Source organism: Falco cherrug, chromosome 10, assembly GCF_023634085.1.
Source record: "Falco cherrug isolate bFalChe1 chromosome 10, bFalChe1.pri, whole genome shotgun sequence".
In the NCBI taxonomy this organism is placed as follows: Eukaryota; Metazoa; Chordata; class Aves; order Falconiformes; family Falconidae; genus Falco; species Falco cherrug.
The window spans coordinates 7,701,217-7,725,961 of NC_073706.1; the positions used below are offsets into that span (position 1 = coordinate 7,701,217).

Below are 24,745 nucleotides of genomic sequence, written 5' to 3' on the forward strand. Positions count from 1 at the left end.
GGCAAGCGCTCGTCCAAGCCACGAGTGGATGCAGTGACTTCAACTGAGGAGGTAAAGTCCAATTATATAAATGAGTGCTGAAGGCTTCCTGTAATCATTTCTCCGGTGGTATTTTCGGAGCACTTCTAATCAAGAAACAGCTGACTCGCTCATGGAAAATTAATTTCACTGTGATGATATGTACCAGAAGAGGCAGCAGGGTAATTTGCAACTTGGGAGTTGATTCAGAAGAGGTCTGAGCATAAGCCGTGCCAGCTACCGGCACAGGAAGGAGACAGACCTGACACATCTTGCTCTTGACCGCAGCATGCTTCCGCCACCTGCGGAAAGGACCTTCCTCCAGCATCCCCCGGCACAGGGATGGCGCGGCACGCCAAGCCCCACACTGGGAGGGACAGCCACCGGGGCTGGGGTCAGGAAGAGGGGCCAGGCAGCTCACAGCAGCCCTGCATGCCCGCAGCAGTATCAGCGCCCAGCACGACACCCAGGCTTTCCTGAGGAAGGAGCAGGTCTTCCTCTGCTTTGAGATTCAGGACTGTTCCGTTCAGCATTTTTCCCAGTTCATTAGTCCGTCATGCAGATGCACAAAGGGGCCCCATTTGTGAGTTTACCATGGTCTCACTGCGACGTGCAGCCTTCTCCCGGGAGCTCTGGGGCAGCTGGACCCCAGCCCAGCCAGGGCAGCCAGCACATACCCCTGCCCTGCCACGGGAGCACACATCCCAACAACCCCATCATAAATCCATACAGCCAGGGAAAGGGAACTGCTGCTGCACAAACTGCTCGGCCAGGCGCTGGGAGCAGGTAGGAAGCACCCAGCAGAGCCTGCGGGACCCCCGCACGCAGGAGGCACAACAGACTCCAGAAGGGGTGAAGGTCCCACAGGCAGCAGGGCTGGGTGCTGAGGTCACCCAGCACCCTGCCAGGGCTGGGAGATGCTGCCCACTGCCAACACCTCCCACGGGGCCCAGAGACAGCCAAACCAGCAGTCACGTCTGCCTTAAGCCTTTGGTTAAGCTCTCCCAGCAGATCCCCAGCATCAATTCAGCTCTGTTAGCATTAGCAGTACAAAGGGGTTTAATCAAACTAAGCCTCCAAGGAACAGATAGACAGTTAAGATAGTCTTAACTCTTAAACAACCTAACTAGGAAATTTAGCAGCATCCCATCACTAACACACCACGAGACCTCTGTCTCTATTAGCCTTCCAGCAGCACCGTATTCCCCAGACATACAGAGTGCCAGAACAAATAAGCAAGCGGTTCCTATTAGTTTTAGAGAATATAATATTAACGCCCTCACTGTTACTTAGTCCTTCACCTATAAATAGTACAGGAAGGAATAATTTGATACGTTAAGTGGTCTAAGAATTAACAGTGCAGCAGCAGCACTGAGCTGTTAATTACAAACCATCCAGCCCCAAAATTGGCAAGTTCACAGCCTGCACGTGCACGAAGCCAGTGGGGAAGATGGGAGACTGCAGGGATGCTCGACCAGAACCTGAATACAGGGAATCTGCATCTGAACTGTCTTAGAGAAAAGTGACCCTGGGGAGGATTTAGCAAGGGGGAAGAAAATTCAAATTATTCTAATAATCCCTGAAATTTTAATGGACATATTTAAGATGGCAGCTTTCAGTTGCAATCCCACAACTGGACAAGCTAAGGTGTTTGTCACTTTGAAGAACGCTGCACCAATTTTAGGATACCCAGCAAGAAAAGCACAACATGCTCTGCACATGGGAAAACTCATGAGTCCAAGGGAGTGTTTACAGCACCAAAGTACCCATGGAAGGAGCCCTGCACCCCAGCAGCTGCCAGGACAGGCGGAGGGATTGAGCCCCAGGTCACCCAGGCACAGTCACACTGACCGGGACAGCAAGGAGCCCAGCGCCGGCACGCACTGTACCTGGCTCCACACAAGTGATGCTGCGGGTGGGGAAACCAGGAGGACAGAGTACACCCGTGCACCAGGGCAGCAACGCAACGGATGGCTGTAAGGTCACACAGGGCTTTACAAAGCCCAAGAGCAGCGAGCAGCTCAGCCCCTGGGCTTGGCTGCAATTCCTCTTTCCAAGGAAGGGCGTAGTGACATGTGCAGGCTGGAGCACAGAGCATAACAAGCATTTGCCCAAGTTAAATATTACCCTTCCCAGAGAGATTCGGACTCTTAACTGCAGCTCAGGAGATGCAATTCCACACGACTGTATCTCCTGTTTATTTTCCATCCCTCCTCCTTCACAGCAATGGGCAGCTCTCCCCATCTACAGCCAGCCTGCCCTCCCCATCTCGCCTCCCTTCGCCAGGGTCAGCGCAAACACTTCCAAGGAGAAAAAGAGCATCAGCTGCCAGCAGATTTCTCCGCACACAAAGCATAAAAGCACAGCACTCACTGGGCACTTGTGGGCACCGCACAGTTAAATGCACAATAAAAGGCTCTTCAGCAGGCGGAGTGAAATGGTTGCTAACCTCTCTGGCTGGCAGCACTGGCAGGCTGCTGCTGGCTACCAACAGCAAACATTTACAGCTCAGCATTTGTTCCTTAGGTTCATTAGGAGACAAAGCGGTGGAAATTCCTGCACCCCAGACACCATCTCAAAGCAGCAGGAATCCTGACACCTAAGCCCAATGCTCACATAGGATCAGGATAAGGAAACAGAGGGAGGGTTTCAATTTAAAAAAAAAAAAAATAAATCAGTGAACACTTGGGCAAGCAAGGGAGAGGAAGAACAGGCAGATACTCCCCCGTGCTGCCCCAGAAGCAGAAGGGCAGGGGAGGATGTGGGCAGCCTGGGACAACTCCTCATCTCCCAGGTCGTGGGAATCAGAAGGGCTGCAGGACAGAAAGGAAATCCTTTACTGCAGGCAACCCCAGGCACCAGCCTGGGCACCCTACTCAAACACGCAGCCTTAGGACGTACAGGAAAAAGGGTACACATGGGGTGGTACTCCTCAAGAAATGCATTCAACAGGGCGTTTTCCTCAGGGCTGGCCTTCACCAGTTGAAGCAATCTGGAATACAGCCAAACCACAGCAGAGAACAGAAGACAGGTTAGATTTGGATTTAAAATTTCTATATACATCACACACTATTTAAATAGATTTTGAAATCACCGATTTGTTAGCCTTCCAAATTAGGACATCAGCTGTACTTACTGGAGAGTATAAAATTGTCAAGATAAAAACAATTTCAGAGTCATGGATTTACTGACTCAGTTCACACAGTACAAACTGCACTGTCTGAAGCTTTCACACCCTGACTTTAATGGAGAAAAAGAGAACGGGACTGTTGTTTAGGATATTCCCCCAAAAAACAGACAAAAGACCTGATTTTTCAAGCATGTTTTACAAGTTCAGCATGGCTGAACAAAAAGGGTTATCACATGTACAGCCTCATGTTTACGGCAATGAGCAGTTCCACAGGGGAGCCTGAGATGTTGTTTCTGCTCAGTGGCTTGCCTCTTACACCAGGCTGGACCATCCCAGTTAACACATACGAAACAATATGCCCTCCCAGTTATGCTTAAATACAGGCACCAGATTTGTAGTTACAGCATCCAGGATGGCATTTGCTCTCTGATCAGTTCAGCAAGACCCGTGGCACATCTTCCACTGCCATTTACTGCTAAAGCACGGCCCAGCTCCTGTGAAATCTTCTTTGTCTCCAAAAAACCAGATTACCATGGGGCAAGTCCTGCCCCCTGCCTAGTTTGCCCATGATGCATGCAATCCCAGGGGACCCACTCCTCACCATCGGAACGGTGAAACCCAAGGCAGCGATTTTTAGCCCCGCAGCGGTCTTTCCTACGCCAAGCTGCTGGCTGCTTCGTGTCCCCAACCTGAGCAGGGCAGGGACACCCCACAAACCGTCCCACAGGAGGTTCAAGGCAGGCTGCAGAGCGCAACCCTCCGCCTGCACTAAGGCATTTACCCTAGCAATACCCAAGCGCCATAACATGATTACTCTTATCAGCAGGGCAGTATCTACCACCAGAAGATGCAGGCTCTCATCTGACCTGACATCGGGCGCTTTGACTCCTCACTGCGGCTAAAAAGCCCAGAGCCAGGAGCACGCACTGCGATACTGGGTCAGTACCTGCTGGTGGGAATAAACCACCCTGCAAATGCTCCAGCCCTGGGAAGCGTAAAAGCAGCTTTGCAGCAGACACTATTTGCACTGTGGAGACTGCATCTAAGGAGAGATCCCTCTGTAGCAATACACCAAGACTGTCCCTGCTGTGATTTCTTTCCCATACATTGCCAGGTCCTGGGAAACCCACCGTTTCAGCAGCCAGAGAAGGAGCACTGCCACAGCCCCATCTCCACACTATGCATCAGCCTGTCTCATCTGCCCATTAGCCCCTTCAACTCCTAAAAAATTCTCCAAGCTGAAATTCTTCAATCACGTGGGATTATTGTTGTCCAAGATTTTAAAAGGCAGCAGCTCGGAGCTCCCTGCCAAGGGTACTTTTACCGTACAGTGCCATTAAGATCCAAGTAGCCTGGCCTCCGCAGTAAGATTACAGAGTTGTTCTTGTCTGCAATAATTAAAGACTGCACTGCAAACAGTCCGTACAGCTGCTGTGTTTTTATAGAACAGAAAAAGCTATCAGAGACAGGATGGGACTTTGAAGTTCCAACACACAGACCATTACCTATCAGATTTTGTAAGAACTCTGATGTCCCAAGACATTTATCAGCTTTGTTGTGACTTATGCAGCCTTGAAATACCTAACATTTTTAATATGGTCTTCTTCCACCTGACAAGCAAGCTGGTAATACAGCTGCTGTAAATAAATTAACTAATTCCATTATCAGAGTAGGGAATTATTTTATTGGAAGTAATTCACATCTGCAAACTTATTTAGCACTTAACTAAGAGACTACACACCAAATCACAGCCTGTGTGATGCCCTCCTGTATGTCAGCAGAAAAACAATGGTGTGACAGTCTGTTCGGGATGCCCTGAATAGGACATAAATGTCTGAAATTGAAAAACTCTTCTCTCCACCACCCCACACCACACACCTCTGCTGCGCCCCACGGCTTCCCCCCAGGATCACCCTGCTCTCCCTCCCTCTGCTGACTCGTTCCTCTGGCAAACATTTACTAACAGCACTGCTGCCCTGGCGCCAGGCATAAAGAAAACCCTAAACCCTATTCCCCCCTTCCCGTGATAAAGTGCCCTGGCATCAGGAACCACATTTGCACTGCCCTTTACCACAATCAGCACACTTGCAGAGTTGTGCCTAACACACTACCATTAAGTTACATATTAATCCCAGATAAGCAGAAAAAAAGCTATTAAGTGAGTGAGCTCATCAAGGGATAAGAAAGAGCGCCCACAGCCACAAGCTGTAACCAGGCTTCATGGCGTGATGGGGACATGCTGGCTGCAAGGGACTGGAAGCTTGCGGCCCCCCAACTCCCACCCCACCAGGTTTGGGGTTTATACAAACAGGGGAAAAAAACTGATGCAAGTTCAGCATCACAGGGTGCCCGTGAGCAGGCTGTGGGGACAGGGCGCTGGGCACTGAGCCCAGCTGCCCACAGCAGCCCAGCAGCATGGGGCACACAGTGCCATGCCCGTCCCACCGCAGGCAGCCAGGGCGGCCTTCTCCTGCCCGGAGCCACCAGCACTCACCTGTGTGGTGGCTCTACAGCTGCCTGGGGACTTCCAAGCCAATGTTCTTCCTTAGCACCCCCACCCCGGCAGCCCTGGAGAGAGACAAGTACATGTGGGGACACACTGGGGAACAGCAAACACCCCCTCCCTGCAACCCACTGCCCCACAGACACCTTTATCTCCTCACACACAGCAGCAGCTGAAGTTTTAGAGGTGTGTGTTTACTGAGGGATCTGATCATCAATATGAGAAACAGGGCAGGGGAGGGAAATAAAAAAATAAACTAATCAGATTCCAGCCTGCCTGCAGCCCGAAGTCAAGCTCTGCAAACAAGAGTCATACATTTGGCTACCTTGGAAAAGATAAACACGCTGGGAACAGGAGGCCAGTGCTCCCCAGGTTGATCATCCCTCCCCAGCCCCACGTGGGACACGTCCCCCCCGCCGTGCCCAGCTCTGCTGTGCTGCCCCAGCCTGCCTCCTGCACAGACCCCCAGATCAGGGCAGCACTTGGCAGACTAGGAGGGGAATTAACTTCTCACAGGTGGGCACATCTCTGTTTGGGCTCAGGAGCAGGGTTTAGACATGGCAGCTCCAGAAGCCCATCCATGGGGGCCAGCACACAGCACCCACAGGTGCTCCAGCACCTACCACAGCCTGCAAACAGGACCCGGGTGGGCAGGAGCAAGGCAGGGCGAGCTGGGGAGCAGCTCAGGGCTTTGTCACCACAGCACAAGGGTGGGCTCTGGGAAAACCAGGAGCATGCTGGCACCTTACTGCGCAACCAGATCCCTGAGCAGAGGCAGAGCAAGACACCAAAGTCCAAGAGGGCACCAAACCCCAAGGGGACGCCCAGCATACAAACACTAAGGGTGGGATGGGTCAGAAACACAACCTCTAAGAGCAAACACCGGCCACCTCCTGCACCAAGGCAGCGCCAGGCCTTGCAGTGTTTCAGTCTCGGATGCAGAGAAGGAAGCCCCTGTGCTCACCTGAAGCTGTGGCTGATCCTGACATGGGCTTCCCTGCCCTTACCCAAGCAACTCCCTGTGACCATACGCAGAGCCCAGAGATGCCAGCCTCCAATTTCTGTCCCCTCTCACATCCAGCTCCCATTTAAGTCTTCCTGGCCTCCAACCCCCACATCACTACTGGGAAGCTAAAACTCATGAGTGCATCAAGCATGCTGTGAGGTCTCAGGGATGACATGTTTCCTTTGCATCCTAAAAAAATGCACCAAAAAAAATATGTATCTTGGTGTGCATCTCACAAAGATGGATCAGAGCAGCTCCCCATCAGCCTCAGGGCCAGGGCAGGCACTGGGAGAGCCCACACAGGACAGCTGGAAGCAAAGCTAGCTTCATCAGGGGTTAACCTCCTTCTCTCCCTCTGCAAACATCGCCCTCAGTTCAAACGGGCAGGGTTGGCTACTGCAGACACCCATGGGTTTGCGAAGGCTGCAGGGAAGGAGCCGGGCACGAAGCAAGCGCAGGACCCCAAGGGGCCACACAGAAGGAGCTGATCAGGGCTGGTGTCCCACAGACTGCCCACAGCAGCCCCTCCAACCCACCCAGCACGGCACCAGCCCAGTGACAGCAGCCCACCCTCCTCCTGGCCGAGGCACCAGCCCTTCCCTCCATGCTGGATAACGAGATTTTTAGATTACACCAATGTATTCAGTCAAGTTACCCGATGTGTGCAGGTTGCGCTTGCTTCTCCAAGGTATTACAGCTAAACCCCATCCTCCTCCACTCCCCCATCCCAAATGTGGCCAAGCCCTCAGCAGCACCTTGCAAACACAGCCCCTAAGTGCCAGGTCCCTCTTCAGCAGCACCCTGCAAATGGGGTGTGTGTGTGTCTGACCGGCTCCTGAACCAGGTGCAGTACCCCAAATGCAAAGTGGGGAGGCAGCCGGGGGAGTGCAACAAGGGGGGAAAGGGTTGGTGTCAGCACCCGCTGCAAGACCTGCTTTGCTATCAGCTTTCTGCAGCACAGCAGCAAACAAGCCAATTACTGTGTTGACTGGCATTTTTTCTACTTTAATTATGTGAAAGCAAGGTTAACCTAAAGCACCCTGAAGCTAGGCAGCCCCCCGCCCCCAGCACAGCTCCCTCCATCTGCTCTTGCCCTACAGCCCTTCGCAACATCATGTGTGGAACCAGCAACCCTGGAGCTGCTTCACAGGGCCAGGTACCAGCAGACAGCCCACTGCTGCAACCTAGAAGCTGTAAGACCATTTGATACAACCCAGGACACCAGAAAGGCTATGCTGACAAGACTATTGCAAGCTAGCAAGTCTGCCAAGGCCTCCGAAATACAAAAAGATGCTTGACTAATCCTTGCCCATAATTACAAAAGCAAGTTAGGGCAGGAAGACACATAACGGGCTTAGGCTGGAGGAGAACTGAGGCCAAGCCTCATTTGCAGGTTTGATTAGCAATAAATTAAACATGGGAACATTTTGCAGCCGGCTGTCACACAAGAAGCTCTGCCAGCCCCACACAAGGGCTCAGGTCACATCCAGGAGAGATGGGGCAGCCTGAGTGTGGGACCCCCATGCCTGCAGCACAGGTGGGATGCAGCTGAATTTATTGCCCCACATTTACTCTGGAATAATTTCCACTGCAGCATGCAACAAGACAAAAACATGAGGAGGTCTGAGAATCAGAGCGGAGAGAAGTCTGCAAAGCAGCATCACTGCTTTAAGCAAAGGGGAAGGAGCAACAACACTGCAGGGAGCACCAGCATCTGCTGCTGCATGATAACTGCACTGTTCAGTTCATCTCAAAGCAGAAGTCACCAATACCTGTCCTCCAGTCCCAAATCCTCCAAGCCACTTGCTTGGGGTATTTTCTGTCCTGCCGGCAGTGCCAACAGTCACAAGCCAAGCACCGGATTGCTGCGAGCTGTGGCTGCCCTCCTTACGTCGAATGGCAGGGAGACAGAAGGTGGTTACCAGAATAAGCCTTTTTAAGAAAAAGGAAAGACAATTTGAATAGCCAGCATATTTTCAGCAGCTCATTCAGCTAAGTCAGGGCAGCTCGCTGCGTGCAGGTGAAGCGGCACAGGGCACGCTCACAGCACAATGATCACAGACCCACAGGGACAGGGCACCCGCAAGCACCAACACACTCCCCACAGCACAAAACTGTAACCTTGTGAAAAAAGAGACAGCCATGCACCTTGGACACCCTTGCCCTACCACTCCAGGCGGATGCTGGCAAGCACAACAGCTCTTAACTGGAAAGTGATTTTAAACTTCCCTCTATCTGCTGATTGCGACACTTCCCTCTATCTGCTGATTGCGACACTTCCCCCTGCCCGCCGTGGCACACACACAGGCACAAACCCAGCACAGCTGGTCTGCTGCCATGCCCACACCGGCAGTGTGAGCAGGGCATGGGGTGGGAGGGGGCCAGGTCCCCTCTTGCCCTGTGCCAGGACAAGCTCCAGGCAGGGCAGCACCTGCCCGAGCCCAGCAGAAGCCCTGTGGCCAGCAACCCCAGGAAACAGGGAGAGGTGGGCTCCCACCGCCCGGCGTGCCCCCAGCGCAGCAAAGGGCCGAGCAGCCAGTGCCTCTGGGCTGAGAGCGCAGCAAGAGGCATCATCTGCTTTACTCCTCTGCAACCAGCACGAGCTCCTCCGCTGCCACAGCTGAAGTCCCACAGGCTCCCAGGGACACGATGCTGCAGCGACTGGCATAAGGGCAGGGGAGACCCTTGTGAGGTCCAACGCTGGCAATGGCCACTGCAGGGGGGTGCTGGCCTCCCTGTGGAAGCACTGGAGAATCTGGTCCCTTCTGCAGAGCCACACAAGCTCCACAAGTCACAGCTGCTTTTCTAGAAGGTGGAAGCCTGACTGCCAAATGCCAGAGCATCTCCCTTACCTGTCAGCACAGAGCTTTATATATCTGGAAACATGGGTTCAAACTGCAAGCCAGAAAAGGACGCCCTTTTCCCCAAAATCCTCCAGGATGCTGAATGACTAAGAACATTTGCACGCTCCTACTTCCCCATCACTTCAAACTTTTCCCATCTGGTTCTGCATTTGGTCACTGCTGCAGTCTGAAACCTGCCTGCTAAACTACCCAACTTCTTCGAAAGCAAGCCTTGCCACACAAACACGGCTGGATAATATTCTTGCTCAATAGCTGGTCTCCAGGCTGGCATTTTCAAAGGCTTTGATCCATTTCAAATAAGGCAATGAGCTTAGCCCTTGATTAAATACATAGCATAATCCACCTAAATCTTGTTAGCCGAGAAGCAAGTCGCTCATCTCACTAGTTGTGGGTGGCGTTGTGTTTCACTGCCAGGCAAGCCAGGCTACCTCCAGCGTGACAGTGCCCCTCGGGGACACAGCCCAGGCAGGCAGAAGCACTGGGGCAGCTGGCAACCACAGCAAGAAGGTGCACTGCTTGCCACCACTGCCCCAGCAAGCCCATATGGATTCAAGGTGCAGAAGTTCACAAGACCCTTCCATAAAGCTTCTCCCTGTAACTGGCAAAAGCCACCCAGGGAAAGAGCTTGTCAGCTTCCCGCTGGAGGACACAGGGAGACCACTTCCAGGCTCACCCCATGGCCAGGACAATGAGCATCCAACAGCCAGCAAAGCTCTAAAAAAAAAAAATAAATTAAAAAAAACAACAAAAAAACTACAGCAAAAGAAATCATAGAACGGTTTGGGTTGGAAGGGACCCTAAAGATCACCGGGTTCCAACCCCCAGCCATGGGCAGGGACACCTTCCACTAGACCAGTTGCTCCCAGCCCCATCCAGCCTGGCCTTGAGCACTTCCAGGGATGGGGCAGCCACAGCTGCTCTGGGCAGCCTGTGCCAGGGTCTCACCACCCTCACAGTGAAGAAGTTCTTCCTGATATCTAACCTAAATCTACCCTCTTTCAGTTTAAACCCATTCCCCCTTGTCCTATCGCCACATGCCCTTGTGACAAGCCCCTCGCCAGCTTTCCTGTCAGCCCCTTTAGGTACCAGCAGGAGCTGTAAGGTCTCCCCAGAGCCTTCACTTCTCCAGGCTGAACAACCCCAGCTCTCTCAGCCCCTCATCCCAGGAGAGGTGCTCCAGCCCTCTGCCCATCTTCGTGGCCTCCTCTGGACTCGCTCCAGCAGGTCCATGTCCTTCTTAACGCTGGGGGCCCCAGAGCTGAATGCAGCACGGGGCGGGGGGGGGGGGGGTCTCACAAGAGCAGAGCAGAGGGGGAGAATCGCCTCGCTCGACCTGCTGGTCACGCTTCTTCTGGTGCAGCCCAGGACATGGCTGGCTTTCTGGGCTGCAAACAGCCATTGCTGGCTCATATTCAGTTTTTTACTGACCAGCACCCCCAAGTCCTCCTCCACAGGGCTGCTCTCAATCCATTCTCTGCTCAGCCTGTGTTGCTGCTGGGGACTGCCCCATCCCACATACAAGATCTTGCACTTGGCCTTGCTGAACTTCACGAGGTTTGCTCGGCCCCACCATCCAAGCCTCTCCAGGTCCCTCTGGACAGCACATCCTTCCCTCCAGCACATCAACCACACTACACAGCTCACTGTCACTGGCAAACTTGCCAAGGGTGCACTTGATCCCACTGTCCATGTCACTGACAAAGATGCTGAACAGCACTGGTCCCAGCACAGACTCCATAGAAACGCCACTCAGCACTGGTCACACCAGCGCAATCACTGGCCCCAAGTGAGGGAGCCAGGCTGGAGCGCAGGATATGCTGGTCACGCTTCCCCTTCCTCGGGACGAATGAATCTGTGGCACGGCGTTTGTAGAGCATTAGCAGAAAGGCCCGGCTGCTGCGTGGGAAGCGTGCCACAGCAAGGGCAACTTTCCCCATGCCAGACAGGCAAGAGCCTGGCTCTGGGCAAGATACAGGCATGCAGCCAGGGTCTGCCTCGCACGCACAGCCCGCTCCCAAGGGTGGCATCGCTCACCAGCTGAGGAGGAAAAGCAGCACCGCTTCCCTCCTGGGTCCCAGGCTGCCTCTCTCCAACTCCTCTGCACTTCCCAGCGCAGATGCCAGTGTGGGTGCACGCATGTTCATGCCATCCCCAGCAGCGAGACATGGGGGAACAAGGCAGTTGGGGAAGTCTGGCAAAAAGAAACCCTCCTGCCCCAGGCAAGCCTGTTCCTCTCTTGCTTGGCTCTGGGATAACTCTATAAACATATATATATATTTATATAAGAGGTGAGTCTTTCAAAGCCCACAGAAGTAGAACACCAAGCAGGGGAAGACTATGAAGATGCTTTTCCCAGCCCCAAGGATGCTCCTTCCCAGCCTGAAGCTGTATGACCCCACTCCCCACCAGTTCCATCCAAAGAGAAAATTCTGTTGGGACATGGGACAGGAGAGATCAGCTCCAAAGACTACAGCATATTTATTATTTGAGTCATTAGAAGACAAATTCTCTGGAAAGCACTGCTGCTCCCTATTCCCCTCCAGGTGTCGGACCGGCTCTGAGGGGTGGTGATTTCCCCCCCAGGGCCGATCCCAACCCAGAGGCAGGAGCCCCGCAAAGCCCTGCTCCATGCTGCATTAGCAGCTCTACAGCTTCCCGCAGCAGCCAGCCACGTTTCAACATCCACTGAAGGATTTTAAGTTAATTTAACCATGTTAATACGTTATGTGGTTTCTGTCATCTCAATTACCTTAAAAAGCTCAGGCACAGATCTCAGGGGGAATGCATGGAGGAGGAAAAAAACTACGATTTAAAAATTACTTGGGGGGGAATCTTGGGCATGATCCCAAAGCAGAGTCTCTGGCAGGTCGGGGGGGGAAGAGAGAAAACAACCCTCACAGGATTTCAAAACAAACCAAAAAAGCAGTCAGAGACAGTAACTGCTTTAATCAAATACTAGCCAGGAAGGCTCAGCAGAGCAGATCTTGCCAGTCACCAGCTGGCATAGCGGGAACCAGCCTTTTGGCATTGGTATCCTCACCCAGAGCCCAGCAAGGGAAAGGGCTGCCTGCAGAGGAGCCGGGATGATAAATGACAGCAGTTGAGCATTGCAGGGGCATTTCACCGCTTCAGAGGTTGCTGCTATAACAATCTTCTCTGACTCAGCAGCTGAAAGGGACGCTGGGAAGGAAGCACCATAAAAAAAAAAAAAGTCATGCATTATTAATATGGACTCTGGCAGCAAGACATGAGTTGGAAAAACACTGAGGGGGAAAAAATATGACTGCAGAATAAGAGCGAACTGCATGTGTGGAATCATTTCACACTCCTGCGGGAGCTGCTGCGCTCGTGGGGCTGCTGCGGCTGGGGGCCACCCCATGCACCTCCTGAGGGTCCCCAGCTCCAAGGGAACACCATGTTTGCCGACAGGACCTTAATATCCAGTTTTCTCCCCCAAAGCAGGTTGCTGCAACCCTAGCGCAGAACATACCACACGCCTTGGGCATGGCCCACACTAGTTTCAAGCTAGGACAGCCCTGGGCTTTTCTGCTGTGTAAGACAGCCATTTTAGCAGGTTTATTTAGCTGTGGTCGGTGCATCACTTGCAGACTCCCAGCAGCTTCCCCTCGTTGCTTTGCACCCCAAGCAGCCCCCCAGCAGAGCCCTGGCCACGCTGCCGGGTGTTTTAGCAAGAGCAGCCATTGCACAACGTGCCCAAGGCTCCCACGCCACAGCCACATGCCACACAGGGACATGAAAGGCAGGAAACAGGACTGAAACCCTTTCCTTTTCCTGCCAGGTCAGTGAGGGAGAGAAAAAAAAAATCAGTTAGGACTTGACTACCTGGTGCACTGCAGTGTTTGCTTTCCTCTTCTACTCTGTATGCTTTGTACACATTTTTTTTTCCAGAGGCACTTCATAAACATTGGCATTCACATAGCAGTCTTCACCACTTCCCATCCAAAATCCTTGCTCAAGACATAGCCTCTCCCAACCTGCTGCTGAGGGGAGACACCATAAATTAAGAGTACAGGCTCCCCCATCACAGGCATGACACAGACCTCCACCAGCTTGTCCTCGTTGTTGCAGCGTAACCCTCTGATCCCTGCACAGGAGCCTTTTGGCAGCGTATCAGCATATTTATAAAGTTTCAGCACAGCTTGGTCCCTGGCCTCTCCAAAGCAAGGAAGGTAGCTAACAGTGCCAGGATTCAAGACATTCCTTTGATCATCTGTACGACAATAGCATTCAAGTAAAACCGATCAATTACTTTGCCATAAAATTCCCTAGATATGCAAGCAAACACTGGCTGAAGACTGCTTATACCATAGTCCAACCTGCAGCTGTGTGATGGGTTTTTTTTGCCTGTATTTGCTTTCTTCCATTACGTGTGCCGTGGCATCCTCCATGCAGAAATACCTCCCAACGTTTACCTGGCAGGTTAGAAAGGCACAGGGAGGGAAGAGCTTTGCAGGCGCCATCTCACATGCAGCCCTCTCGCAGCAGGCTGGGAGCACACAGCCCAAGCAAGCACCGTGCAGACATGTGCCTGCTCACCGGGGCAGGAAAACAGTGGCTTTCTAACAGACAGCTCTCACCAAGCAGGGAAACCAAGACACAAACTGGAGGAAAAAAAAAATACCCATGGTGCTATTTGAACCCAAATCCCCTGCAAGCAGCCTCTCCCTTGCAGCAAGAGCTGGGGGGGAAGGGATGGGTACCCAGGTTGGGGTCCCCTCTGCTGCAAGGGGGGCTGGCCAGCACCCTGCCAGCATCTTCAGAGGGGCCCCAGGGCAAGACCCATGCACAGGGCAAGGACGCTGGAGGCACTTGTCTCAGCCCAGCCATGTCACACACAACCACAGGTTTGCAAAGGAAAGAGCCCATTGGTTTTGCACCTCAAAACCAAAAACCTACAAAAATGAGCTTTAGGAAGTCACAAACAACATGGCCACAGACTTTCCGCTAAAGCCCAGCCCAAGCAAGCACTAGCCCCCTTGCCTCCTCCATGTAGCCAGGAGGTACGAACAAGCCAAGCTTCTTGTACCCCTGAAGTAGTATTTACATGCCTTGGAAAAACAAAGTGTCAAATAAGGTGTACTAAAGCTTGTGGCTTTATACAACACACCCACAGGTCACTACAGAGCACAAGGGATACCCCAAACCTGCCTGCCCCCCCGGCACAACAGCCTGTTCCTCTTTAGGTTTGAGCACAACCTGCAAGCCCCAGAAAATTCCTTTTGTAACAGAAAAAGGGCTCCGCTGCCCTGCCAGTCACCAGGATGGGGGTTACACATGCTGTCCCTCCATCACCCCTGGGACCTTTCCAAGTAGCAGATGAGGACGGCCAAGAACAGTTCTCCTGCCAGGCACTGATATCACCCCTCAGCTCTGTGGTCTACCTCTCCTTTCAAAATAAGAGCAGCTCCAAAAAGCCCTGGCATTTTTAATGTTCTCAAAAACACACCCACAAACAACTCAAAAATTTCTGATTTGGGTTTTTTTCTTTGCATTTCAGCAGCACAGTCCACTATACATTTTCTGCTCCATCTCTCAAAACAGGACTAATACCCACAGTATTTACAGCAAGTGCTAGAAAACCTTCAAACACACATTAACCACCCTAACACACCAGCATTCAAAATGCTGTCAGACAAAACCACAGTCAGAACAACAGTCAAAATGCAAATGCAAAGAAAAAGCTAGTATGAAAATCAACTTTACTAAACTAACCCAGCAAAGATTTTGTCAAAGTAAATGCATTCTATTGTAACAATGATGCTTTAAAAATAAAGCTGTTCAAGGAAAGATTTTCTCGCTCTGTATAGCTACATATCAGTTTCTCTTCCAGACTATTCATCCCTTGATGCTGCCACAGGGAGAGCTGAGGGCTCTGCAGTCCTACCCAGCCAGCAGCACAGCAGCCCCAGCCAGCACCACTGCTTGAGGGTCACCAGTGCCAGCCCTGTGATATTCCCCAGAAGTTCAAATAAAATTAAGCATTTTAAGACTCCATGCACTGCTTGGATATTAAAATCCACTAACAGTAACAGCATTCAAACAGGAACAAGTGCAAACATACAGCTCCCCACATTGCTCATCTCCATTCCCTGCAGTCGTCCCCTGGGTGTTCCACCGTACCCTGCAGAGCAGATGCTGCCGAGTTAATACAATTAATGAGTCCACCTGGAAAAGTCAGCCGATCAGCTCAGGAAACAAACCAGCAGTGTCGGAGCCCTTATCTCCCCCCAAGCCAGCAGCCAGCTGAAGTGGTTGAGTACCTGGTGAAGCCCCAGCCTTCCATGGCCTCCCAAGCCCATGCAGATCAGGTCTCTTGGAAGCCTGGGCTGACAGCACTAATGGCTTTGCTTTAAGGTTTGGTCTGTGGCAGAACATCAAGTTTCGAAGCATTTAATTTGCAGGAATGAACCAGTACCTGTAAGGTTTTGTGACTGCTGAGCAGCTTCCAGAAGCCAGGCCTTCCAGAGGTAGACAGATGAGACAAATTCTTCACATCCTCCCTGCAGTTGCAACACCCTGCGAGCCACCAGCAAAATAACCCAAACCAGATGTGCCTGACAGACAACACAGGTGCTTACAGGCAAAGAAAGTCCAGTAATTCACCTGCCCTCAAATAAATCTTGTAATTTGTTAGCCTTGACCAAAAGGTGGTCTCCAGCCAATGCTCTGCACCACCAGCACTTTGGATACATTGGCACAGGAGCAGCAATGTGCAAGCAGGGCCTCAGCTGCTCTCCTGCCTGCATCTGCCTCTGAGGAGGCTCAGTGCTGGAAAAAAGTGGTGCTACCAGAGGAGCAGTGTCCCACAGCCACCACCAGTCTCCTTCCATGCACAGCACAGGAGATCCTGAGCTCAAGTTACTGCATCTAGGAGCACCTGAGGATTTCTTACTACCCCCAGTCACTGCTGGATCCAATGACTGCAAAAACCTCAGCAGGATATGCTGAGGAACTGGGCTGTTCCTTACTTTGGTTGTGAAATGCTGCTTGGCAGATCTTTCAGGCAGAGAGGGTGGAGGAGGGCAGCACTGTTGGTGTTTCAGTGAGGTACCATACTCCCTTACACTGCTGAGGGAAGGCTCAGAAGATAAGAGCCAGGGCTACAGCCGCACAAACCTTGTGTCATTATTCCATGCTGCACCTTCACCTTCTGTCCCAGCTCAGGCAGTGCCCAGCCACGTGGCAAGCCCAGAAGGACACCTGCACCCAGCCTCTGCCCAGCCGAGCCAAGGCCACCACAGCGCACCAGTGTTTCTCTGATGAGCTGGGTACCAGCAACCCCTGCCCCCTCGCTCAGGACTCTGCGCTGCCAGCCCCCTTCTGCCTTTCTCTCCACCGGCCGCTCAGTCTAACCATGCTAGTCCTGATGGCATCCCCACGAGAGGTGCACAGAAGGTACAGCAGCAGGTACCCACTCCCCCATATGACCTCCCCACTCCCCTCGCCCAGACTTGGTGTCAGTCTCCTCCCCCAAGTAAAAAGCAGCAAGACAAGAGGAAATGGCCTCAGGTTGTGCCAAGGAGGTTTACACTGGATATTAGGAAAAATTTCTTCACTGAAAGGGTTATCAAGCATTGAAACAGCCTGCCCAGGGGGCAGTGGAGTCACCATCCCTGGAGGTACTCAAAAAACACATAGATGTGGCACTTAGGGACACGGTTTAGTGATGGACTTGGCAGTGCTGGGTTAACAGTTGGACTCAATGATCTTAAAAGTTTTTTTTCCAATCTAAACAATTCTGTCATTCGAGGGCTCACCAGCCCCAGCTCTGTGTCCCCACAGTGCCATCTCCTCTCCTGGGACCACGGCCACTACTTTTCCTCTGTTCCTTGACACCAAGGGCAACTCACCCACTCCTCACAGTGCCATGGTCCCCTCAATCTGGGGCAAACTGGCAGCAGCAAAATCTTTTGGCATTTTCACCCGTGGATCTTCTCTGTGCTAAAATTTGTCAGGCTGATGCATTAAACCACCAAACTGGATCAGCCACATCCAGCCATGTAATGTTCTTGAAAGAGACCAAAGCCACAAGCAAGCTGTACAAAGGAAGCTGCTGGTCTGCACAGTACTGCTCTGCTGTCTACCCAAACACAGCGTGAAGCAATATCATTTCAAAGCACTCCTGACTATCAAAATCAAGTTCTTGTGCCATAAAGGTAATCCAGGGATAACGCTGCTACTTCGTGTCCTGTACGACCAATGGGGAGCAATTCCCAATAAGCTTTCGGGAAGTAAAGCCAGAGCGAATTACAGCTGTCTCACAAAGGTAATAGTCTCTCACCCAATAATTTCTCAGCATTATTTTCCTGCATCAGATTCAATCAAATAAGACTCCAGTGCAAACTCGAGTTTTAAAAAAATTTAAAAAATTAAAAAAAAAAGGCTCCAGTGTCTGGAGGGACAAGGGAAAAGCCAAGGGCAGCTACCCAAGCACCGGGGAAGGTCCCTGACCTCACTGCTCCCAGCCACGCAGCAACCACCCTCTCTGCGAGGGCCAAGTCCAAGGCCTGAGAAATTCCTACTGTTGTAGCGAGTTATCAAGATGAAACAGCAGCTTGCAGTGCAAACAGCTTGTCAAAGCATTACTGTTCCAGCTGCAGGAAGGAATTCCCCTGATTTCCTAGGCCCTGTTAAAAGAGCATAAAACCTGACATTTTTAGGAAAGCTGGATGAACCACCACACCAGAACAACTCTGGCAAGCCCACTTCTTCACATTCCTTCTGGAGAAGCGAGAAGCACGCAGGGTGGCTGTCCCAGGAGGGCGAAAGCCTCAACGCCAGCAACAAGCTCTGCAAAAAAAACCTGCTGAGGTGCCTGCTGGACCCCAGAGTGAGCCCAAACAGTTCACCCAGCACCAAGCTCTGCTTATTCCAGAGACAAGGCCAGTGCAACTTCTTGTAATTAAAACAGTCTGCCTCACAGCTCTTTACCCTGCTGCTGCCACTCACAAGACTTCAGAGCAAGGAAAAGCAAGCTCCCCACCCATACAGCATCGCCTCATACCTGCTGCCTGGTGAGGCTTCTCTAGGAGGAGCGGGGACCCATGCAGATACGAGAGCATCTCCTGGAGCCTCCAGCCACTTCATCTCCACCAGCCCCGGCATGCCTCAGCCCCAGCTCACTGCGGAGCAGAACAATTGGCCGCCTCATCCAGCGCACAATGGCCACGATGAGACAGACCCACATCATCACCCCAGCCACAGCAGGGACAAAAGCAAGTGAGCGCCAGGGAATAGCATCGAATAAAAGGGCAGCCTTCTGTATTTGTGCCATCAGCTGGGTCCCTGGTAATTTACTTTCCGAGGTGGCTGTGGGAGCACGGGGATGTAAGTTCTCAGGGTGATGCGTGCGGAGGACACCCAGACATGGGATGCGAGTGCAGGGAAAGAGGCAGCACTGGGTGTTCACATTTGATCCCTCTGCACAAACTTGATGCCACAAGAAAATCTCAGTTCCACAGAAGGAAACCTCAGTGAAGAACAGAAATAAGGAGCTACCCCAGTCATCACAAACCCAGGCACAATACAGACATAAGCCCCAAGAGCTCTGAACTCTCTGGGTACCAAGCGTGGTGATTTGCTGACAGTAAACATGAATTTCTTCCTGCTTTTCCGTCTCAAGCAGACCGAGGGCATGCTGGCATTACCTGGGCTGCAGGGAGCCAAGTACAACAGCCAGCCGGGCAACAGGCCAGCGCTGGGGTAGGCAACCCAGAGCCCAGGCTGGCCTCGCCTTTCCCACCTCCAAAGGGCACCAGGAGCAGTTTTCCAGCCGACAAGAGAGCCGGCAAGCACGCCAGCTCCACGCCAATGCGCTGAGACAGCACCCAGAAGTGCAACTGTCCCAGTTTTCTCCTGGCACTGGCGCACAACTGCTCAAACACAACAAGCCTTAACAATGCTGATGAGTTTTTGCCCCCCAAATGAGGGGCTCAGGGACAGGCTTGGCCCAGCTCTGCCCTCTGCCACAGTGACAGCACATCCTACTGCAGGGATGCCTAGACCCCAACTCCCCTCGCAGGGCTGTCCCCCACGCCATGGGGCTGACACTGTCCAGGCAGGGCAGGCTGGCTCCAGCCCTGGCAGCACCAGCTGCTGACCCCCACAAGCGGGGGTCTGCTGTAACAGACCCTCCCCAGCAGCCTGTGGCACCACACAGATGAAAGCCCTTCCAGGCCCAGGCTCCAGCAGGTTCAAGCTCACTTGCAGCATCATGTCATGTTTATTTGGACTTTTTCCTTTTTAACTGATGTATGATCAAGTAATGGATTCATCACTCCTCTGCCTGTGCTTTAGCTGATGAGCTGCAAGTCCTTCTTCAGCCGCTTCTCCAGCATGTCCTGCAACAGACAGTTTTAGGACAGAAGCTTCTCCAGGCCCTTCAGTGGCTGGAGAAAACCAGCCCAGCCCTACCCCACCACACCAAGGTGGCGGCAGGCAGGCCAAAGGCCTCCAGAACACCCTGCTGACAACATCTCTCTGTCACATGCCATACAATTTATTAAAGTCCCCAGCTCTGCTCGTGTCCTCTCATTTCCTTTTCTTCCAAGCTTCTCCTCACCACTCTGGCCTGAACACAAACTCTCTTCAAGCACTGGAAGGACAAGCCCAGCCACCCCAGGAATACTGGGGCTGGGTTTTCATGACTGAACACTTTTGGCTGAAAGAGGGAGAGAAAAAAAAAAAAAACAGGAAGCAGATCTTCTGTCACCTGATGGGGAGATGACTCAGAACACCACTGAAATCCATGGGTGGGTGGGGAAAGGGACCACCTTCACCTCCCTGCCTCTTCTTCCAGCATCAGAGATAGTGAGAACACTGGGTGGGACATGACCACATTATCCAAGGTCCACTTAGGAAAAGGCCTCTGGGCACAAAGCTGGTTTTAAACAGTTTTTTATACCCTACAGCATCTCCAGCACCTCTAGAACTGGCAACCATGCAGAATAGGCACAAAATGAATTAGACAACTCTAAAAAAGGAACAAAACCACCCTTATAAGAGAAGTTTCCTTCTTAAACTGTACTATTTCTAAAAAGCTATTCCCTCTGGGCCCAGGGAAGTCTGTCAACACCCACACCACAGCTCTTGGAGGAGGCATCCCTTGGGCCTGCCCCACAAAGGGCTGCGGGATGCATCTGATACAACTGCCGGCCCCACAGCAGCGCAAGAACAGGACAAGTCCAGCTGTGTTTACAGAGGGAGCAAGCAGCAGCTGCACCACCCACAGCACCATGTCCTCCAACACATGCAAGAGAGCAGCTCAGCAGCTCCGAGGCCAGCCTGCAGGACAGTGGCCAGGAGCTCGGTGGCCTGCCTGTGGGGACAGCAAAGCCCTGGGCCACCACAGGGATGCCCAGCCTCACCCAGGCTCTGCCCAGACACGAACCCCATGAGCAGGTCTTCGCACACCAGCCAGCCCCTACCTAGCCCCAGGAAAGGCTCCCAAAGCCCACTGGCAGCCATGGGACACCATCCGTAAATAAAAACCCACAGAAGTCACCTTGGAAATCACACAAAGGTCTCCATGGGATGTCCAAGCTAGGAATGGCATGAGCAATACCAATGACATTTCAAGGAGAAACTCCCATCCGCAGGATTTCTTTTGAAAGGGTTGTTTTCATAGAAATAAATTGTTGCCAAAGTTTGGTTGAAGGCCAAACCGCGAGCCTTGGCTCCTCACAGAAACAAGACACACCATATCAAGACAACAGCTGCTTTCTGAGGAACGAGTCTTCCCGTATCTCAGGGGAGATGGGCACGCAGCCCCGCTGGCCCCGCCGCCAGGCACTGGCCATTTTGATACCGGGGCCCCCGCGAAGCACACTAAGAGGATAGGAAGGAACGCGCGCTCCTTCTGAAACACACACTTCTCATCTTCCCACTTGACAAAAAGATTAGGATTTCCGCCTGAGAGCGAGTTTAGACCACAAGCACTTGGACAACGCTCCGCTTCTTCAAAACAAACTCGCAGGCAGGAGGCAGGCAGGAGGCTGCCAGGCTCGCTGCCCCCCGCCCGGCTCCGGCAGCGCCACGGCCCGGGGAAGCCCGCGGGGAGCGCAGCCGGCACCTCCCGTCACCCCTCCGTGTGCCCACCCTGAGAGGCACGAGCAGGCGCCCCCCCGGGGGGAGCCCCCCCACCCCCGGGCTCCCCCAGCCCCGCAGCGGGGCGAGGACGCGCTGCCGCGCCGAGCCCCGGGGCACCGCGGAGCCGCAGCCGGGGCCGCCGGGCCCGGGCCGTCCCTCTCGGGGCAACGGCCGCCGGGGATGCCGCCCCCCCTCCGCGGATTACTCAGCGTTTCCAGTGGGAGACGGCGTGCCCCCTCCCCGCGCCCCGGGCCTCGGCCCGCCGCTTACCGATGCCCGGCGCCACATAGACGAAGTAGAGGAAGGAGGAAGAGAGCGAGAAGAGGAAGAGCGCGGCCAGCAGCGAGCGCCGGGGCAGCAGCCGCCAGGCACAGCGGGGGCCGCGGTGCCACCGCATGGCCGATGCGGCGCCGCCGCCGCCGCCGCCGCCCTGCTGCTGCTGCTGCCGCCGCCCTGCTACCGCCGCCGCCGCTCACATGCGCCGAGGCCCGGCGGGAGGCGCCGCGCCTGGGCCGCTCCGAGCCGCCGCCCGCGCCCAGCGCCGCCGCATGAATGAGCCGCGGCGGGGCGGGGCGGGGCGGGGCGGGGCGGGAGGCGCGGGGCGGGGCGGGGCGCCCGGGGACCGGCAGCAAACTCCTGCCGCCGCCGCCGCTGCAGCGCCCGGGGATCCGCAGCAGAGACCGCCCCCCCCGCCCCCCGCGGCTGCCGGGCACCCTGCGGCCCCGCTGGTGGTCCTGGGGACACCCGGCCACGGACCTGGGCACCCCTGGTGGTCCCGCGACACCGGGCAGCGCCCCAGGGACACCCGGCCATGGACCTGGGCACCCCTGGTGGCCCCAGGACGCCTGGCTGTGGACCCTGGGGCCCCGGGCAGTGACCCAAGGACACCTGGTCATGGACCTGGGCACCCCTGATGGCCCTGGGGCACCTAGCTGTGAACCCCAGGACCACGGGCGGTGACCCAGGGACACCTGACCACAGATGTGGGCATGACTGATGGTCCCAGGACACCAGACAGTGAACCAACAACACCTTATGATGGACTGGGCACGTCTTGATGGCCCTGGGACTCTGGGCAGTGATTCAGGGACACCCAGCTATCGACCCGGGCACCCCTGACGGCCCCGCGACACCTGGCCGTGGACCCCAGGACACCGGGCAGTGACCCAGGGACACCTGACCACAGATCTGGGCAAAACTGATGGCCCTGGGGCACCAGGCAGTGGCCTCAACATGCTCAGCCATGGTCCTGGGACACATGCTGATGGTCTTGGCACACCCAGCAATGGTCCTGGGACACCCAGCAATGACATTAGGACACCCAGCCATGGTCCTGGGGTACCACTGATGGCCCTGGGACACCCAGCAATAGCCCCTGAGCCTCAGCAATGGCCCTGGGACACCCTGCAATGGATCTGAGACACTCAGCAATGGTCCAGGGACAATCAATGGTCCAGGGACATTCATCCATATGCCTGGAACACCCAGCAATGGCCCCAAGACACTTGACAATGGCTCAGGGCACCCAGCCATGGTCCTGGGACACCTGGTAATGAACCTGAGACACCCAGCCGCAGGAGAGCAAGGACACTCAGCCCACCAGGCAGCAGGGGTCTGTTCGGATGAGTGCTGTGTGCCCCCCAGACACTGCGCAGGAGGCGCAGCCTGGGAGGAGGTGATGGGCACAGATGGGCAGAAGTGAAGATGGGGCGAAGCCATCACGGTCAGTGCAATGATCAGCACCAGCAGCAATCAGCAGCCCCGTCGGTTAAAGAGTAATTAAGCAGTTTTGCACATGTTTCTGGGCAGTTCCTCTGTTGTGTGTAGGAGGAGCTGGAAGGAGATACGGAGATGCCTGAAAATGAAAAACTGGAAGAAATGCCATCCCCATCAGGGGAGCCAGAAGTAGCTGCAGAGCAGATGGGGCCCAGTCCAGCCCATGGAGCTGTGATTTTTGCCTCATTTATGATTGCAGGATCAGTGCAACTCAGACTTCATTCAGGGGAGGCCGGAGGGAGAGGTAATTCTGTATTTCATGGACAGCCAGAGCTGAGAAAACTGAGCCCGGGCTCCCAGCCAAGGGCGGGATGCAGGGCTGTGGATCAGGCATGCAGGCAGAGGCTGGCCACCTCCACCCAGGGTGGGCAGCAAAGGCAGGGGCACCTCCCGTAATGGCAGGCTGTGGGGTGGGAGATGGGGACAGACTGTCTGCTGGGACATGTCCAGTGTGTCCCCAACTGCTTCCGCGCCCCAGGGTGAGCCTCTCCCCAGCAGGGAGCGAGGCATTGCTCAATCCAGACTTCTGACCCAGCCAGACGGTGACTGCCTGGCTGTGGGCTGGGGGGTGCCCAGCGCCAGCCCCATGTCAGCCAGGGGCCAGACGCTGGGATAAAGGATTCTCCAGGTACAGCTGTATATCACAGTAATTCCAGGAAGGATTAGCACCCCTTCCAGCCTGGATGCAGTAAGGGCAAATGAAGAAAACAGTTCCCATGTTTGACAAATGGGAGACAAACATGTTCCTGTTAGAGACATAGGTTCTCAGAAGAGAGAGGAGATAAAAAACAAAGATAAAGTAAAAAAGAGCAGGGATAAGTAGAAATCTCTCTTTAAAAGGTAAGGCATTAATTTTCTTAATGTGCCAAGGTGCAGAAGGATCTCAAGGGCAGAAGACCCTCAAGAGCCAGAAGGCTGAGGAGGAAAGCAGGGATTTCCCTGAAGAGGCTGTGTGAGCTGCATTAACTTCAGGAACAAGGAAACTGGTACTTGTTCTTCTTTTCCAGAATTGCCACTCCATCACCACCTTAACTGAAATAAATTAATCCCTGAGCCCTATTAATTTCTGGGAGCCCACAATACTCCAGCAGAACTGCACGGCCAAGTGGTGGCTGGAACTGCTGTTTGCAAAATACCTTTTATCCAACTCCTAAAAGGATGCCTTGGTCAAGGAAACTCAAGATTTCTTGCTTGGTTTATGATTTGTTTGATGCAGACATCGTCAAAGGTGAGACATCGTCACAACCAATAATCTAACCTTTTAAACATATTTAATTAGCAATGACATTGCTGGAGGAGCCACCCAGAAACTCGCTCCCAGGCCCAGGCTGCCGCAATGG

The 24,745-nt window shown here is 53.7% G+C and overlaps 1 protein-coding gene across 2 annotated transcripts in view; it reads right to left on the minus strand.

Moving 5' to 3' along the window:
• B4GALT5 (beta-1,4-galactosyltransferase 5) overlaps window positions 1–22,185 on the minus strand; it is a 40,327-nt gene extending 18,142 nt beyond the window's left edge. The window contains exon 1 of one of the 2 annotated variants that reach the window (XM_055722461.1): window positions 21,900–22,185. In XM_055722461.1, the coding sequence (XP_055578436.1) occupies window positions 21,900–22,026 (127 nt within the window). In that variant the 5' untranslated portion in view covers window positions 22,027–22,185. Of the gene's footprint in view, window positions 1–5,642; window positions 5,854–21,899 lie in introns of those variants that run through there. The other variant, XM_055722462.1, reaches the window with a different exon arrangement.
• Between the last annotated feature and the right edge of the window lie 2,560 nt (window positions 22,186–24,745).